This window comes from Vigna radiata, chromosome 5 (assembly GCF_000741045.1).
Source record: "Vigna radiata var. radiata cultivar VC1973A chromosome 5, Vradiata_ver6, whole genome shotgun sequence".
Lineage (NCBI taxonomy): Eukaryota > Viridiplantae > Streptophyta > Magnoliopsida > Fabales > Fabaceae > Vigna > Vigna radiata.
In genome coordinates this window covers 28,963,689-28,980,020 of record NC_028355.1, presented here as the reverse complement: position 1 = coordinate 28,980,020, position 16,332 = coordinate 28,963,689, and the positions used below count along the sequence as shown (strand labels likewise).

The window sequence follows — 16,332 nt, the reverse complement described above, 5'->3', positions numbered from 1 at the left end:
ATATATATATATATATATATATATATATATATATAATATTATAATATGCTACTAAATTGAAATGTATAAATATGTTCTTTTGTTCTTTCTATAATAAAAGAAAATAAAAACTTAATTTTTATTATATTATTAAAATAGAAAAGTATGATCACAAAAAAATATTTTAAACTAAATTATTTTTATAATTTCATCATAAATAGCTATAAAATATAAAGAAAAAAATAATAAAATAAGTTATATTAATTCGAATAAAATTAATAATGATTTATAAAACGGTTTTTAATAGCTATTTAAATTTATTTTTATAATAAAAGAAATTAAAAACTTAATTTTTATTATATTATTAAAATAGAAGAGTATGATCCCAAAAAATATTATATACTAAATTATTTATAATTTCATCGTAAATAATTAAAAAATATAAAGAACAAAATAATAAAATAAGTTATACTAACTATTTATAAAAAGTCTTTCAGTGAATTTAAATTGTATATAATATATATATATATATATATATATATATATATATAAATTATTATTACATTAGTACATTTAAAATTTCAAAAGATAAAATACTAAATGCAGAAGGAAAAATATCGGGTTAGCCGCTATAGTGTTTTTATTCTCTCTCCATTTCGGCTGTAAACCCTAACTTTGAAAATTCCCAAAATATCTATTCTCTCTTCTTCTTCCACACTCTGATACAGTTACACCACCAATTTCCTCTCTCTTCTCTCTCTGCAAACACACTGGGGTTTGGAACTCTCCGATTTTGGTTTCCTGTTGTCGCTGCTTGCCGAGAAAATTGGCGTTGTTCTTTCCAAATTCGTCTTGGACAGTCAAATTGAACTGTTCTTTCCTTCTTTTACTGCAGGTAAAGGTTGAATTTGGTTTGGGTTTTGTAGTTTTCTGGTTGCAATTCTTTTATATTTAGTATTTGATGAAATAGGCAGTGTACCCTTTGAGTTTTAGATTTTGTCAGTTTCTCATATACTTGGTTTGAAGAAATCGAGTTTGTAAACTTCATTTTCCAAATTGTCGTGGAAGTTGTATTGTATTGAGGATTGCTGTGGCTGGAGAGTAATTTCTTTTATTGCTGGTAGGTAGTTGAAGTAAGTGGCATGTTGAGATGATTTTTCCGAAGGATTTGGTTTGGGTTATTTAGTGATACTCAATTTCTGGTGCTATTGTGAAGTTGTCAATATATGTATATATACATATCTAAATGTTTTAGAGTTGGGAATATTGAGTGTGGAGGTTTAATTGGCTTTAATGTTATTGATAATGTTATAAAAGGGATTTGGTACTTGCGATGACTTAATTTCGAGGTTGTATAATTAGGAAAATATGAGATTGACAGATCCCTTTGGGAAGCGAAGGTCAGTTATTCATTTCAGATTTTGATGACTAAAGACAAGAAATAAACATTGGAGGGATCATTCCCTATGCTTTTGTTGATTTCATTAGGGTTTATATTTTATTTATTTGTAGATTAGCATCACATAGTTGTTTCTCATTATTGTATTTAATGGACAGGGAACAATTATTTAATGTACATTAGTGACATGATCATAATGTTCTGAAGTTTAAACAGATATACATCAAAACTAAGTTTCATCAGAACTTATGGCTGGATTGTTGCTTGGTGATGCGTCTCATCATGGAACTTCTCAAGGTGTTTCTCAAAGATACTCTCAAGAGAAGTCAGAGGATGGCTCACGATGGTACTTTTCTAGGAAGGAAATTGAAGAATACTCACCATCCAAACAAGATGGCATAGATTTGAAGAAAGAAACTTACCTACGCAAATCATACTGTACATTTCTGCAAGACTTAGGCATGAGACTTAAAGTGTGAGTCTTTGTTAGTTGCCTCAGTGACCTATATTAATTCAATAGGTTCTTTTTTGACTTTCCTGTTTAAGACATGTGGTTTATTGTAAATATCCTTGTTTCCTATTTGTTCAACTGATTTGTGTACTGAAATTAAGGTTTGTTAAGATTTGATTTGTTCCCTTGTAGGAGGGCAGGAGGTCATTAGGAATATCTTAGCAATTTTAATGTGTACATATATTTAAGATATTGCTGGCACCGAAGGGAAAACATTTCTTAATCTCTGTTGTATTAAAATTGATAATAGATGTCAGTGAACACACTTAAATTCATTTATCATTATGTTGATATTGATTCAATTGTGTTGCAGGCCTCAAGTAACTATTGCAACTGCCATAATATTTTGTCACCGATTCTTTCTAAGGCAGTCCCATGCAAAGAATGACAGGAGGGTAAGTTTGTATCCTGTTATGATAACTTTCCTAGTCTTCATTATTGGATAGTTGTTCTCAGTGTGAATGAAATTTTTTCTTTATATTTAATTATGTATTTTAATGAGCAGTGTTAGGAAATCTATATTTTGGATTGTTTATATGTTCATGGCTGTTGAATTTGCATTAGTTTGTTTTGATGACTATTTTTCAATATTGTTTTTTTTATGCTAAATAGAATGATCAAAATTATCTCCACATGTGGTGTGCATTCAAATTCACAAAAATAGTTCCAATTAAAAAGAAGGAACAAATGTTGGATTGGTATAGTATTCTTGAAAATCATCAAGAAAAGAAAGAGAGAACGATAAGATATACTTCAGTTATTCATATCTCGAATATTGTTAAACCTAAAACTAATCAGTTATAGCTGAGGATTGTTTTACCTATTGGTGCACTATTTGATACATATCCAAGAAGTTTTCATTTGTACTCATCTATACTTCTATACTACTATATAAAGGGAGTTATTAGTGTACATATTTTTTGTACAATTTTTCCCTTGTATTTTGATAACTGTCTTTTTATATAAGAACTGCTGTTATTTTTATTTTGGTAATTGTCATTTTAACACTCAAGAAAAATGCGGACACAGGCGTAATAGTGCCTATATTTCCACTAGTGAATATGAACTCGATCCTTATTGAATCAATCTCACAGGTGATTTTCAGTTTTAGATAAATTTTAACCAATAAAAGTGTTAGAAATAGGATGGTCAGTGTGTTGCTAGCACTCTCAACACAATGTCATAGACCAACTATCGAGAAGTTCAAGTGTTTGGATAAGATGAGTAAATTGTTTTTATCATTTAGTATTGTAACTAGCCACTATATTGAACTTCTGCTATTTGCCTGTGAATTTTCAGCTATTTGCTATAGCAAATTGTTGGCTTTCCTCCATTTTCTCATTTGCAAGACTGGTTAAATTTCTAACACATTAAATTACTGAGACCTAATTCAGAGAATATTTAATTTTTTTCCACTGTACAACTTATTGGTTGGTCTGACCATGGTCTACCTGCATGTTCTGGGTCTGAACTTAAATTGTTTTATAAAATAGCCCCTTTTCCTTAAAGTATGCTGGGTAATCTTTGTGTTAATAAAGAGTAAGAAAAACGTTTTCATCATAATGGAATGTTGGTTTATCCTGGTTATAAAACTTCTGCATTATATTTTGTTCGATTTCTTTAGACATTTTCCATCAACCTTGCATAATACGCAGTTGTGGATAAGTAGTTTGATGAATAATTGGGTATATTATAGTCATACTACGTAATAAGATTGGTTTTGAGGCCTGATATTTGCATGTAACTGTCAAGATACTTATAGTTATATTTACATCCTGGATGAGCAGGATTGAACATTGTTATCATGTCAAATCAGTAGACGAATTCTTATTTGTTTTTCTCAAATTTAGAAAGAATAATATATTTCTTCTGCATTTCAATGATGAGTCATTGGGCCTATAAATACATGAGTCTGCTAGTTATTTTATGAAATCTAGAGAGCTAATTCTAAGGAAACAAATTGCTGCAATTATGGGATTGTTTCTAAATACATATTAATAGCAAGATATGTCTGAGATAAAGAATGAAATTATAGTGAGGCTAAAATAAAAAACTTCAAATTTGAGTAGCACGGTTTGGACACTCCCCTTCAAGTTGGTGAGTAAGTATTCTCCAGTTCCTGCTTAAATATAATTCTTTCAAAGTTAATGCAGTTCAACCCTTTGGTGAGTATGTGTGCTACTTGATTGAGTGGACAATATATGGGGTGCAAAATCTTGCCATTCTGTAGATTTTCCTTGATAAAATGCTTGTCCACCTCAATATGTGTGGTTTTATCATGCTACACTTGGCTGTGGGTTATGCTAATTGCAAATTCATCATCCCACTTTATCTTCATATTTTCCAATATAATCTTCAACCATAGAAGTTCACATATTCCTTGGGCCATTGTTTGATGCTTCGACACTTGATTTGGCTACTAGCATTCTGTTTTTTGCTCCTCCAAGTCACTAGTTTTACACCAAGGAAGGTGCAGTATCTAGTGTTGATCTCCTATCTCACTAGGACAGACATTGCTTTTGTTGTTACTTATCTCCTATCTTCCTATTGTCTTAGTTTCAAATTTTGTGGCAAGGCATTAACTTAAGATTTACTTCTTCTTTCTCATCTCCAGATACTATAATATCATCAACATACACCAACCATAATGTTGTTCTCCCTACAACTGAATGTTTGATGAATAGAGTGTGATTTCCTTGACTTCATAACCTTGGCGAATCTACCAAACCATTCTTTTGCTGTTTCAGCACATTCAAAGCCTTTCTTAACGTGCAAATAATTCCAGTAGCAAACTGTCCTTCATAGCCTGGGGGCAACGCTATGTATATCTTTTCATCGAACTGCTGCAGATCCCAATTATGATTTGCTTTTAGTTACAATATTACTCTAACCGTGTTCATCTTAGCAATCGGGGCAAATGTTTTCAAGTAATCCACTTCGTAGGTTTGAGTGAATTCTTTGGCCATGAACCTTGCCTTATAATGTTCAATGATCCCATCAGTTTGATATTTCACTGTATATACAATCTCAAATTTATAAAGAATAATATTCTTATTTTGTATTTCAATAATGAGGCCATTGGACCTATACTAAATACATGAACCTGCTAGCTGTTTTAGGAAACATAGAGCTAATTTAAGGAAGCAAATCCCTGTAATCATGAGATTGTTTCTGAATACGTAATCCTAGTATTAATAGCAATACTAATAAAGAATAAAATTATAGCAAGATAAGATAAAAAAGTTCCTAAAATACATAATGAGCAGAACGATTTTGACAGTTTTACTAACTTGTACCCTTGTGCATCAGGTTAAATTTAATATGTAGGACTTCAATTATAAATATAACTATTTTTATCCTAACACTGTATTTATAGTGTTGTTCTATGCCAGTTACCAGCTAGCTGCTTTGATTGTAGTAGTTGAGTTTTTGCTGTGCTATATAAATCTTATGCCTGCTTAGTATTTAGCTTTGTAATTGTTTTCTACATTTGGAAAAGTTGTTGTCATACCTTTCTTTGTTTGGATGTCTTACCTATTTACTGTCTTTGTCAGCATGATTTAGAGAATTTTCACATTTATCCTTCCCTGTTGATATATCTCTTTACATGCATAGTCATAGATTCTCTTATACATAAAATGAAACATTAAATTGGACTCATGGTTATAATTAGTAACTTAATATGTTCTGCAGACCATTGCAACAGTATGTATGTTTCTTGCTGGGAAGGTTGAAGAAACTCCTCGTCCATTAAAAGATGTCATTCTTATTTCATATGAAATTATACACAAGAAGGATCCAGCGGCAATTATGAGAATAAAACAGAAGGTATCTTTGTTCTGACTCCAGATGTTTAAGTACCTGTTAATTTATTGTTTCTTTGTAGGGAATTCTGTTTTGTTTTTCCTTTTTTCACTTTTTGCGTACCATTCGAATTATTCACATTTTGGATTTCTGTTATGGAACAACCTGCAGCAAGCAGGTTAGCACAAGCAAAAAATGACTTGCAATTTGCATATTGAAATTGAAATTTGTTGTTTTCCTTTTTCTGTCTGCGTTTGTTTAACTGCATGGGGATTTATTTCTAAATAAAATTCTTTGAAATCTCTCAGTTTTACCTACCTTGTAATTTATTTATTTCCTCAATTATGCACAGGAAGTGTATGAACAGCATAAAGAATTAATCTTACTTGGAGAGAGGGTTGTCCTTGCAACTCTTGGTTTTGATCTGAATGTGCACCATCCTTATAAACCTCTTGTTGAGGCAATAAAAAAATTCAAAGTTGCTCAAAATGCCCTTGCTCAAGTTGCGTGGAACTTTGTAAATGATGGGTAGGAAGATTATACAATTTTTGTTCAGGCTAGTAGCCTTTGATTTTCTTTCCTAAAGTTATGACGTGATATGCAGACTTCGGACATCACTTTGCTTGCAATTTAAGCCACATCACATCGCAGCTGGGGCCATATTCCTTGCTGCCAAGTTTCTGAAGGTGAAGCTCCCATCAGATGGGGAGAAGGTCTGGTGGCAAGAGTTTGACGTCACTCCACGCCAATTGGAGGGTTGGTGTCTTTTTATTCAGTACTAGTGGTATAAAGAAATGAGGAAAAAAAGTACCATCTCATTGTCAACTCTATTTTGTCCTTCCTCTTATTAATGTTCATGTTTCTCTCTCTCTCTCTCTGATGGTATCTTAGTATTTATCTATTCAAGGAGACTGGTGCAATCATAATAACTTTAAATATCATTATCATAATGCAAACCCAATTTGTCCCATCTTTTTTGCAGAAGTGAGTAATCAAATGTTGGAGCTGTATGAACAAAATAGAATGCCACCTTCCAATGATGTTGAAGGAGGTGGGACTTCTAATCGGGCCACTGCAAAAGCTCCAGCTAATAATGATGAAACTTCAGCTGCAAAGAGTAATCCCCAGACTGGAGCGACTAGAATTGAAACATCGAAGCCCGTGCCATCTGTGGCTGCGTTTGATTCATCAGTTCCAAATCATGTTGGGCGCCCCCTCTCAAATCATGGTAGAATTGGTGACTATGGGAGCGCAGAAATGAAACACAGGGTGGAAGGCGATGCCAAAGGCAATCAACATCCCGAGTGGGAATCAATACAATTTAAGGAAAACTTACATGAAACTCAAGACATGGCTAAATCTCGATCTGATAATGGTGACAAAGAGCTGGAAAACAATGGTGGAGGGACAGAAACAAGAGAACCTACTGATTTGAAAGATAAGCATAGTAGCAGAAACCTAGATAACAGAGAGGGTGCATTTAGCCGGCCACCTCAGGAAGCCATTAAGAAAATTGATAGGGAAAAGGTAAAGGCTGCATTAGAAAAACGAAGGAAAGCAGCTGGTCATATTACTAAGAAAACAGATGTCATGGATGATGATGATCTCATTGAGAGGGAACTAGAGGATGGAATTGAACTTGCTCCTCAGAGCGAGAAGAATAGGGATAAGAGGCAAAGCTGGTCTAAGCCCTCTGACAGGTCGGATTATGAGAACATGCATGGAAGACATGAAGATTATGCAGACGAGCAAAATCATGGAGGAAAGGGTCTATCTTCATATGAACAAGATCTAAGTGCTGTTGAAGAAGGGGAGGTATCTGCGCTTGATGACATTGGCCTTCCGTCACCCAAGTCAAGCAATCGCAAGAGAAAACCAGTAAGCTCCCCTGAAAGAGGGATGGAGGGGAAGCAACGGCATAACTATGGCCCTGGACCTCACCACAATAATCGTTACGATTATGTGGAGGATCGAAACAAGGTCAGTCGGCTAGGCCATACTGAAAGGGACAGCAAACGGCATGTACAGGAGAACCATGTTTAATTTTTTCTGGTATGATGCAGCCGCCTTAGCCTTCCATTAAGTCAGGTCTATTTGTTTGAAGGACTTGAACACATTCAATTTTGCTGGAGGGACCAATTTCATTTACTCAATATATGGGCATATGGGAAAATTGTAAAGTAGAAAGAGGAGGGTTATATAGATTATATCGTTGGACACAAATCAGAATGTCCATTTCCCGCAAGATCATCCATGGTTTTGATGATTACCCCTTTGAAATAGTATTAGGTGTGATCATAAACTCAGCCTATTTACCAGATGGAGGATTCTAAGTGTCATTTGTCACATCCTACCGTTATTAACTTCAAAGCCATGCCTGTTATGTTTGTAGTACTTGGAAGTGTATCTTTCTGATATATATTCCTTTTGAATTAGGGAGCATGGGTAATCTTCACAATTTTAACACTGGGATGTAAAATTAAAATCATCTGCAGTCCATAATGGTCACTGATATTACTATGCTAAACATTTACGAACTATTTCTCACGCAATAGTTGAACAATACAGCCTTATAGACCATAGGATAGACACCATAGAGTGGGTTGGGTCAGTCTCTCAGCCCCTCGTAATCTTAATAACTAATTTATCTTTGGTTAAAACTATTGGATGATTTTCATATTTGTACTGCAATTTTAATTTGGTTCTCACATTTTAATTGGATCTTCATTTTAAAAAATGTGACAATTTAATTTGGTATAGAATTGACTATGTTAACTTAATAGAACGTGGTACTGAAATTTTAACTTGGTTCTCATGTTTTAATCGAATCTTTATTTTTGAAGATGTGATACAATTTAATCTTGTACCGAACTGATGATGTTAACTTAATGGAATGTGTTAGCTTGTGATTTTTTTATTTTTTTTATTTTAATTTTTTTAATATTTTTACTTGTTTTATTTTTTAAAATAAAAAAAATTGTGTGATGTCATGTAATAGGGATAGTCTGATATGATACTACTTACAAATAGGGATGGTGGATAGTGTATATCCGCAACTTGACCCGTCAGATAAAATCTTACTTGCTATTTGACCTGTTATCCATCAGGTACCTGTTTAGAAAATACCTACGAGTATTTTATACCGCGGATATCTGCAAAAAAAAAAATATTTTATACATTTTAAAATAAAATTTAAATAAAATTATAAAAAACTATATATATAATAGGTTTAAACCTCTTTTTGGTCCCTAAGTTATAAGCGGATGTTCAATTTTATCCCCGTTTTTAAAAATGTAAATCTTTGGTCCCTAAGTTATAAAAAATGTATCAAATGAGTCCTTTTTTGACTTGAAATACGGTTTTTGGTTGTTTCTTAACAACTGCTACATCTTTAGATTGCTCTGATTTGTTTCTTAATAATAACAGCATTTTAGATTGTTCTTTGTACTTTGACCATGAACATCAAAAAAGGACTCATTTGATACATTTTTTATAACTTAGGAACCACAAGTTTACATTTTTAAAAGCGGGGACTAAACTGAACATCCGCTCATAACTTTGGGACCAAAAAGAGGTTTAAACCTATATAATATAATATAAATTAAGTTAAATATAAATATAAATCTAATTTTAATTAAATTTAACCTAATAAAATATTATTTTATTTTATTTTTAATTAAATTTAATTAAAAAATATATATAGATTATTACTTTTTTATTATTTTTACGGGTAACGTTTACCTGTGGATAAGGTAGTATACTACCTGTACCCGACCCGTTTAGAAGCGGGTATTAAAATACCCGCTACCCCTTATCCGCGGGTAGTAAATATCCGCGAGTAATAACTACCTGCCGTGGATTTTACTCGCGGATACTCGTACTCGTGGATTTTTTTGCCTTAGGATACTCAAATTTGAAGTGGTATGATTTCTTATATTCATAGCATACGAGAAGGTGTTCTTTCCATTAAAAATTTCTAGAAGTTGATCTAGGGCACCTGCCTTTGAACTATATGCCTTTCTTCCTTCTCCACATTGAGTAGTTTTTCCTAGAGATGAAAGATAACTCATCCTCTTATCCTTGTTCTATAGATTCTTCTTCACTAGTTGACTCTTTTGAAGGTTCTTATGCTTTTAGGGCTTTTGTGAGAGTCCTTCTTGCATGATTCTGAGCTTTCAACATTATGTTCTCATTAGAAAAAAAAACTGGATTTGAAATCGCACAATAGGCCTCGATTTTAACAGAACGGAAGCCTATCAAAACGCGATGACAAAATTGTAAATAAGGTGAACTTTTATGACTCAGTTCACAGTGAACTGATGCCTAAGACCTGGAAATTTCCTGTACTACCTCGGTCAACTAGGGACCCGAGGCAATAGGTGCTGTCCATCACTGACACATCTGAACGTTGTAGTCCTTGCAGTACCATACAACACGAGTTAAGTAAGAGCTGGTGTAAAAAGCTCTTTATGCCTCGGGTGAGTTGTAAACCTAGGCTTATAACTTGTTTTTTGGGTGTTTTTGGCATCGGTTATTGGGAGAACCGATCCATATAGTGGTTTATTGCGTCGTTTATTGGTTAACCGAGATAGTAGATGTGCTTTATCTTACCTCCAGAAAACATTTTTACGCCACTATTGTTCCTCTTTCTTCTCCCGCAAAATTGTTCTCGCTCTCGCCCCTTCCCCCTTTCCTCTTCTTTTCTCCCCCTCCATGCAAAGACTTTCGTCTTCCTCTTTGTTCGCCAAAACCCTACCACCTGGAGCCACCGCCACCTCATCGTTGCCTGTGAGTGCGTCGCCTCTGGAGGGAAGTGCAAGCGGTGGCCATTGGGAGTAAAGTGAGGTTTCTGGTGAGCAGCGGCCATGGAGGTTGAACGGAGGCTGAACGGCGGCCATGCGAGTGCGTCAATGGAGGTTTCTGGTGAAGCAGGTGAGTGCGACGACTTGTGATTGGGGTTTTTCTGATGTTGATGGTGGTGGTGTGACTTAGGGTTTGATGACGACGGGGTGAAGGTTGGGGGAAACTGTTATACTCTGTTGCGAGTTCTTTGTGCACGATAATAGTGGCGGTTTAGCTAAAACTATGAAAAAAAATCACGTTACTACCTCGGTTAGCTAAAAACCGAGGCATAATCCTATCCTCTTTTGATCTGGTTCATACCCGAGGCAAAAAATTACTCCTTTTTACCTCGCCTGAATATGCTTCGGTTGCAGAACCGGTGCCTATAAGCAAAAACAACCGATGTCTTTTCCCCTTCCTGTACTAGTGTCTTGTCTTTCTTTATGGTTCCATCTTGTTGAAGCTCCTACTCCTGAACTTTTAGGATTCCAATAAGTACCAGTAAGCTTATCCCATTAAGATTCTTTGAGGTTCTTAGAGCGATGACTTATGGTCTTCATTGCCTAGGAAAACTGTGAGAATTTTGTCAATATTAACAAAATTTTCATAGGTGTTACCTAGCGATCTTAACTCATTTAAGATCGTTTGAAACCGGTTGAACATGGCTTGGATGTTCTCATTGCCTATCATGGTAAATAACTCATACTCTTAGGTTAGTAAGCTCAACTTATTTCTTTTGACTTCATTTGAGCCTTCATATATGACAACTAAGGTATCCCACATTTCCTTTGCTCCATTGAACATGTGTACTGTCTTGTATCCTTCCTAAAAAAACACACATTAGCGATTTTCGAGCTTTAGAGTTAAGAAGGTACCTGTGTTTTTGCTCATCAAACCATGAGCTTTTATGCAAGAGCTTTCCCTTTTTGTCAAGAGGTATAGTTACCTTTTTTTATCACATCCCACATGTTGATGTGATAGGATTCAAAGATTTTAATCATTCTTTGTTTCCAATAGTCAAACTTTTCCTCCTTGAATAGAGGAGACCTATTGACAACATATCCTTCGTTTGCTTTTGCCCGCTAGGATCCCTGAGGTAAGCTCTAATACCAACTAAAAACACAAGAAAAACACTAGAGGGGGGGGGGGGGTGAATAATGTTTTGTTATGGAGATATATAATTTATATGATGTTTACACGTCGAATTTTATAAAAGAGTAAATGGAAAATGTTTTAGATATAAAAGCAATTCACTTAACCTGAGCTAAGCCCAATTATTTGTTAAGAACTCCTAAAGGGTTCCACTAATCTTTTACCAAGATTACACGAGTTTTACCATGTCAATTTTACAACAAGTATTCTTACAACTTTTGGTTCACCTAGTTAACATGTATAATTTGAGTTTAATTACTCTTGGTTTACAAGTATTCTAACCACTTCAGGTCTCAAGTATTCTAACCACTTCTGGTCTCAAACCTAGATAACATGTCTAGGCAAGTGTTGAATTCTCTTTAGAATTTACAACACAAATAGTGTTAAGAGCAAGAGTACGGATGATAATTCTCAAAGAGAGGATATAAACAATACTCTGTGATTTTCTAAGAATTTTTCTCTCAAATGAAAATATATCTTTATACGATATATGGACACAATAAGCTTGAGTTCCCTATTCTATTCTTCTTATTTATCCTTATTATGTTATCATTTTTATCTTCTCTTCTAGCTTTTGTCTATATATAATTTTTCTTGAAAGATGACCATTAAACAAGGACATTGACTTCAAGAGAACAGGTAGCCTTTGGGTAGGAATTTAAACTTTAGCCTTCTTTGTAAGGGTCAAAGCTTTATCATATTAGCCTTAAGAAAACTGAGGTTATACGATGTGAGAAAGCAGAAGACTTCAAGGGAAACATTCCTAGAATGTTCTTCTTCTCTCGCAACGTCTTTTTCTTGGGTGTAGTGATTTTGATCATATATTTTTGCTTTAGGGATCTGAACAAATATCAAGAGCAAAGTATACAAACATTGTAGCACTTTATCATACATGCATTCAATGTTTTGAACGTTGATAAGCGTTAGAATGTCTTGCGTGTTCAAGTCATCTTATCATTTGTGATGTCATTCATAAATTCATTGTTTGATAAAACATACAACATATACAATCACCCAATGGTATAAATATTAGATTCTTCTTTATAGGCCATAACATTTAACAATCATTCATTAAACTATGTTTTCTTTTAAACACTTTGCTTGAGATAACACTTGTAATGAATAAAAATTTCTTTTTAGTCTTAGTGTTATATGAGATAGACTTTCTTTATCATAAGATGCTTTGCTACGTATATAGTTTATTAGATGATTTTAAGAGAGAGACACTTTCTTTTCTTGGACACTATTTATCATTTTTAATTCATTAGACAGTTTAGTCTAGAAAACGTTATTTATAAGCTTGGCTTTAGATGTTAAAAATTATTTTCTTCTTTAGATGCTATTTCCTTTAAACAACTTTTCATGCATAACAATATTTCATTTACTGCTTATTGTTAAAATTCAAAACCTGAGCTGTTTAGACAATTTATTCATTAGACGATATTTTCTTATGAATCAATATTCTTGTCTCAAACCCTTGGTGTCTTCCTTAAACCATACAATGCTTTGGATGTTATTTACATTTATACTAAAATAAAAGGAGATATGTTATATAAACACTTAATACGAAAACCTATTTAAGCATGTCAAATGAATAATTTCTATATAACAAGTAAATCAATTAGAGCTTAATCCTTTGTTTGATATATTTCATCAGACACAACTATCATCATACTAGTGTAAAAAAGCCTTTTTATACCAGTTATAACTGACCAGGTATAGAAAGTGACATGGTGGAGTTTTGTAAACACGATAAACTTTTCTATACTGTTTTGACTCATAACTAATATAGAAAGGATCACGATGGAAAAAACTATAATAAATTATAAAGCTTTTATATACCTATTGGATTCAGAATCGACATAAGTGGCATGATGGAAATTTTTTAATAATTTACAAAGTTTTTATATACTTGTTAGACCTTTTTTCTTCTTGAGAGTTCAACTGAGTACCATTGGGTACATTATAGCTTCTACATTGATGGATGATTTGAGAATCTTTTTTCCAACAATTTTGTTTCTACCTATCTTATTCTTCGGGTTTAGGTGTTTTCAGATTCTAATTTCGTTTGTTATTTGACTAAACTTCAAAACATGAGAGCATTTAGACGTATAAATGATTTTGTCTTAACAACTCTAGGTCCTTTCCTGGAATCTAGGACCTAGGATCACCAAGCTTTAGTATGATCCATCAATGACTACTTAAATGGATGACATGCAATTAAACTTAGGACTAACCTTAGATCTATTCCTAGCATCTTAAAGCATACCGGAGAGTCGATTGGACCACAACTTCAAACTAGTTTCAAATATCAAGCCATTGAAATAAGATGAGTGATAAGCTTATTCAATAACAAATATAAACCAATTCACAAACTTATAATTAAAAGCAAACATTCATAAATAAAACAGTACTAAATACAAGAGAGTTCAAAGCGATTTACATATATCACTTCAACACCTAAGAGATTTAGTTCCTCATAATGGATAAAAAGAAGTTAAAACAAAGAAGGAACTCAATCTCCTAGTTCTCTAATGATGTTCTTTAAAGTACATAGGAAGTAGGTGAGAAGACTTTCGAGTCTCTCTCTAAAATTGTCTAAAAATTCTAGTGAGAAGTATCTAAAGTGGCTTTGCTAAAGGCTCCCTAAAATAGAAAGGAAGTTCTGTTTTTATAGATACTAAAAGTGTGGGTTTAATGGTGGCTTTTATGGCTCTAACCGTGAGGTTTTCTCGTAAAGTGGGTTTCCTCTATGACTTAAGTTTTGTGTTTCTATGCTTGAGCTCTTGAGATTACTTTTAGGTGAAGGATTTTTCATGCTCTAGCCTCAAGTCACGGCTCGAAGTTTCTCTCCAAGGTAGTTTTTCTTCATGTGCCTAAAGCCTCACATTCTATGTTGCAGCTACGTTGGAGTCAATTTGCTGTATTTTGTTGAAAATTTCTCTGGTTTCTTTATATTTAATCTTTGACTCTTGAAATTGGTCAAAACTTACAAAATAAATAAAATTGGAATGATTAATATAGATACTTAACATAATCAAAATAAGATAAGTATCAAATTATCATATAAACTAATTAACTCGTAGTGAGCACTTATCAACACATCCAATTTTAAACACTGTTTGTCCTTACACAAATCTAAAAATAAAAGATAAAAGATGGTTGTACAATCAAACGTTGGTACAAGGATTGAATGCAATTGTTGGTTCCTTGTTAGACGTTACAAGTTAAGGAAAACATGAAATTTTCAAGCCTTTCCGAAAAACATAAGTGCAGGTTTTCACAACTTTTGAGAAATTGCAGATTTGTTCATGTGTTTATTGTTTACGAAAGAGAAAACCCCCCAATATGGTGTTTCACTCAGTGAAAGTGATAGTGAGCTCTTTCCAGACCTTGTACCCTATCTCCAAGTACTTTGACTAGGTCTTTATGGGTTACAAAAGAATTTTGATTTTACATACTAAGTAAATACTAAGGAAAACCATTACATACTAATTATAATATCATGATTTGTTTGGCAAAATATAGCTCATTATAAGATCTGAGGAACTTGGAAAAATAACTGTATATCTTTAATGGGTGATTGGGGTTTCATAGCAGAGCTTGTACAACACTAGACTGGTATAAGAGAGTCCACAGTCCCTACCACAGGCTTGAAAATTGTGATTCTCATATGAGTATCTTGGAAAGAGTTAGAACAATAAAAGTAGATGATAGCGTTTAGGCAAAGGGTGCATGCCTGACATGAATTGCTAATGGAAAACTGATCCTGTAGAAGAAAAGCATGACAAATCTTTCAGCAATGGATCTCTCTGGTTGCAAAGAGATACAAAATAAGTGTACTATGGGAACAGAATAATTTTGTATTGATAAATGATTGAAAACAAGAAAAGATACCGTAGTCATCTTATACGCCAAAATCAGCCCTTAGATTTGCTAGGTTTTTGGTGTTGTCTGTGTTTTCAAATATACTTATGCCTAATTCTTCAAATTGGTTTCATTTCATGTCTTTCTTTACTTTGTTTTGCTTTAATTTGGCTCTTAAATCATAGCCATAAAGTTAGCTTATATCTTATGTTGTTAATCAATGATAAGATTCTCAAGGACACATTGTTTACACTATATATCATTTGCTAAAACAATTTCAATTTCATGGTTTGGAACATTTAACAGCTGCACTGTGACTGTACTCACATTTGCCCACACTGATGTGACTGCAAATGCCACCAGAACACCAATTTAAAAACAAAGGTAAGAATTAGAGGCTATCTTTCCCATTTTGATTGTAGTTTTTATACTATTAATTGATCCCAAACATATCTTTTCTCACCACTTAAAGTTGCTTGATTTCAAAGCAAGTACAAGATTGTTGTTTCAACTTTGAAGGCATTCATTCAATTAGTCATGAAAAATAATATCCACTCGAGCATTTCCATGTTTGATATTCATTCCTTTATATGTTTTAACTGAGGGAAAACATTATTTTTTTCTTTCATGTTAAACAAACTTTGTTTATAGTTAAAATGATAGATTGCTATGCAATATTATAACATTTAGTAATTATAGAATTTGATTATATTGTTTGAGAAAAGTAATCCCTCAATGTATTATTTTTCTTTCCAAAATTCCTCCATCAAAGACAAAA

The 16,332-nt window shown here is 33.3% G+C and overlaps 1 protein-coding gene across 4 annotated transcripts; it reads left to right on the top strand.

Moving 5' to 3' along the window:
• The first annotated feature begins 582 nt into the window (after positions 1-582).
• Positions 583-8,220, top strand: LOC106762365 (cyclin-T1-3). 4 transcript variants are annotated; one of them, XM_014646238.2, is made up of 7 exons: positions 583-874; positions 1,595-1,853; positions 2,203-2,284; positions 5,583-5,717; positions 6,046-6,221; positions 6,298-6,449; positions 6,676-8,220. In XM_014646238.2, the coding sequence occupies exons 2-7, from the start codon at positions 1,627-1,629 to the stop codon at positions 7,734-7,736; spliced, it is 1,833 nt and encodes a 610-aa protein (XP_014501724.1). In that variant the 5' UTR covers positions 583-874; positions 1,595-1,626; the 3' UTR covers positions 7,737-8,220. The 4 variants fall into 4 exon arrangements, with proteins under 4 accessions (XP_014501724.1, XP_014501723.1, XP_014501725.1 ...); XM_014646237.2 differs by having other exon boundaries at positions 1,586-1,853; XM_014646239.2 differs by having other exon boundaries at positions 1,537-1,853.
• Positions 8,221-16,332: the final 8,112 nt, after the last annotated feature.

Bases quoted from the DNA above. Each gene is read 5' to 3' on its own strand.
- LOC106762365 (XM_014646238.2), top strand. From the start codon at position 1,627: ATGGCTGGATTGTTGCTTGGTGATGCGTCTCATCATGGAACTTCTCAA. The intron at 2,285-5,582 runs GTAAGTTTGTAT...TATGTTCTGCAG, and splicing joins ATGCAAAGAATGACAGGAGG to ACCATTGCAACAGTATGTAT. The intron at 5,718-6,045 runs GTATCTTTGTTC...AATTATGCACAG, and splicing joins TTATGAGAATAAAACAGAAG to GAAGTGTATGAACAGCATAA.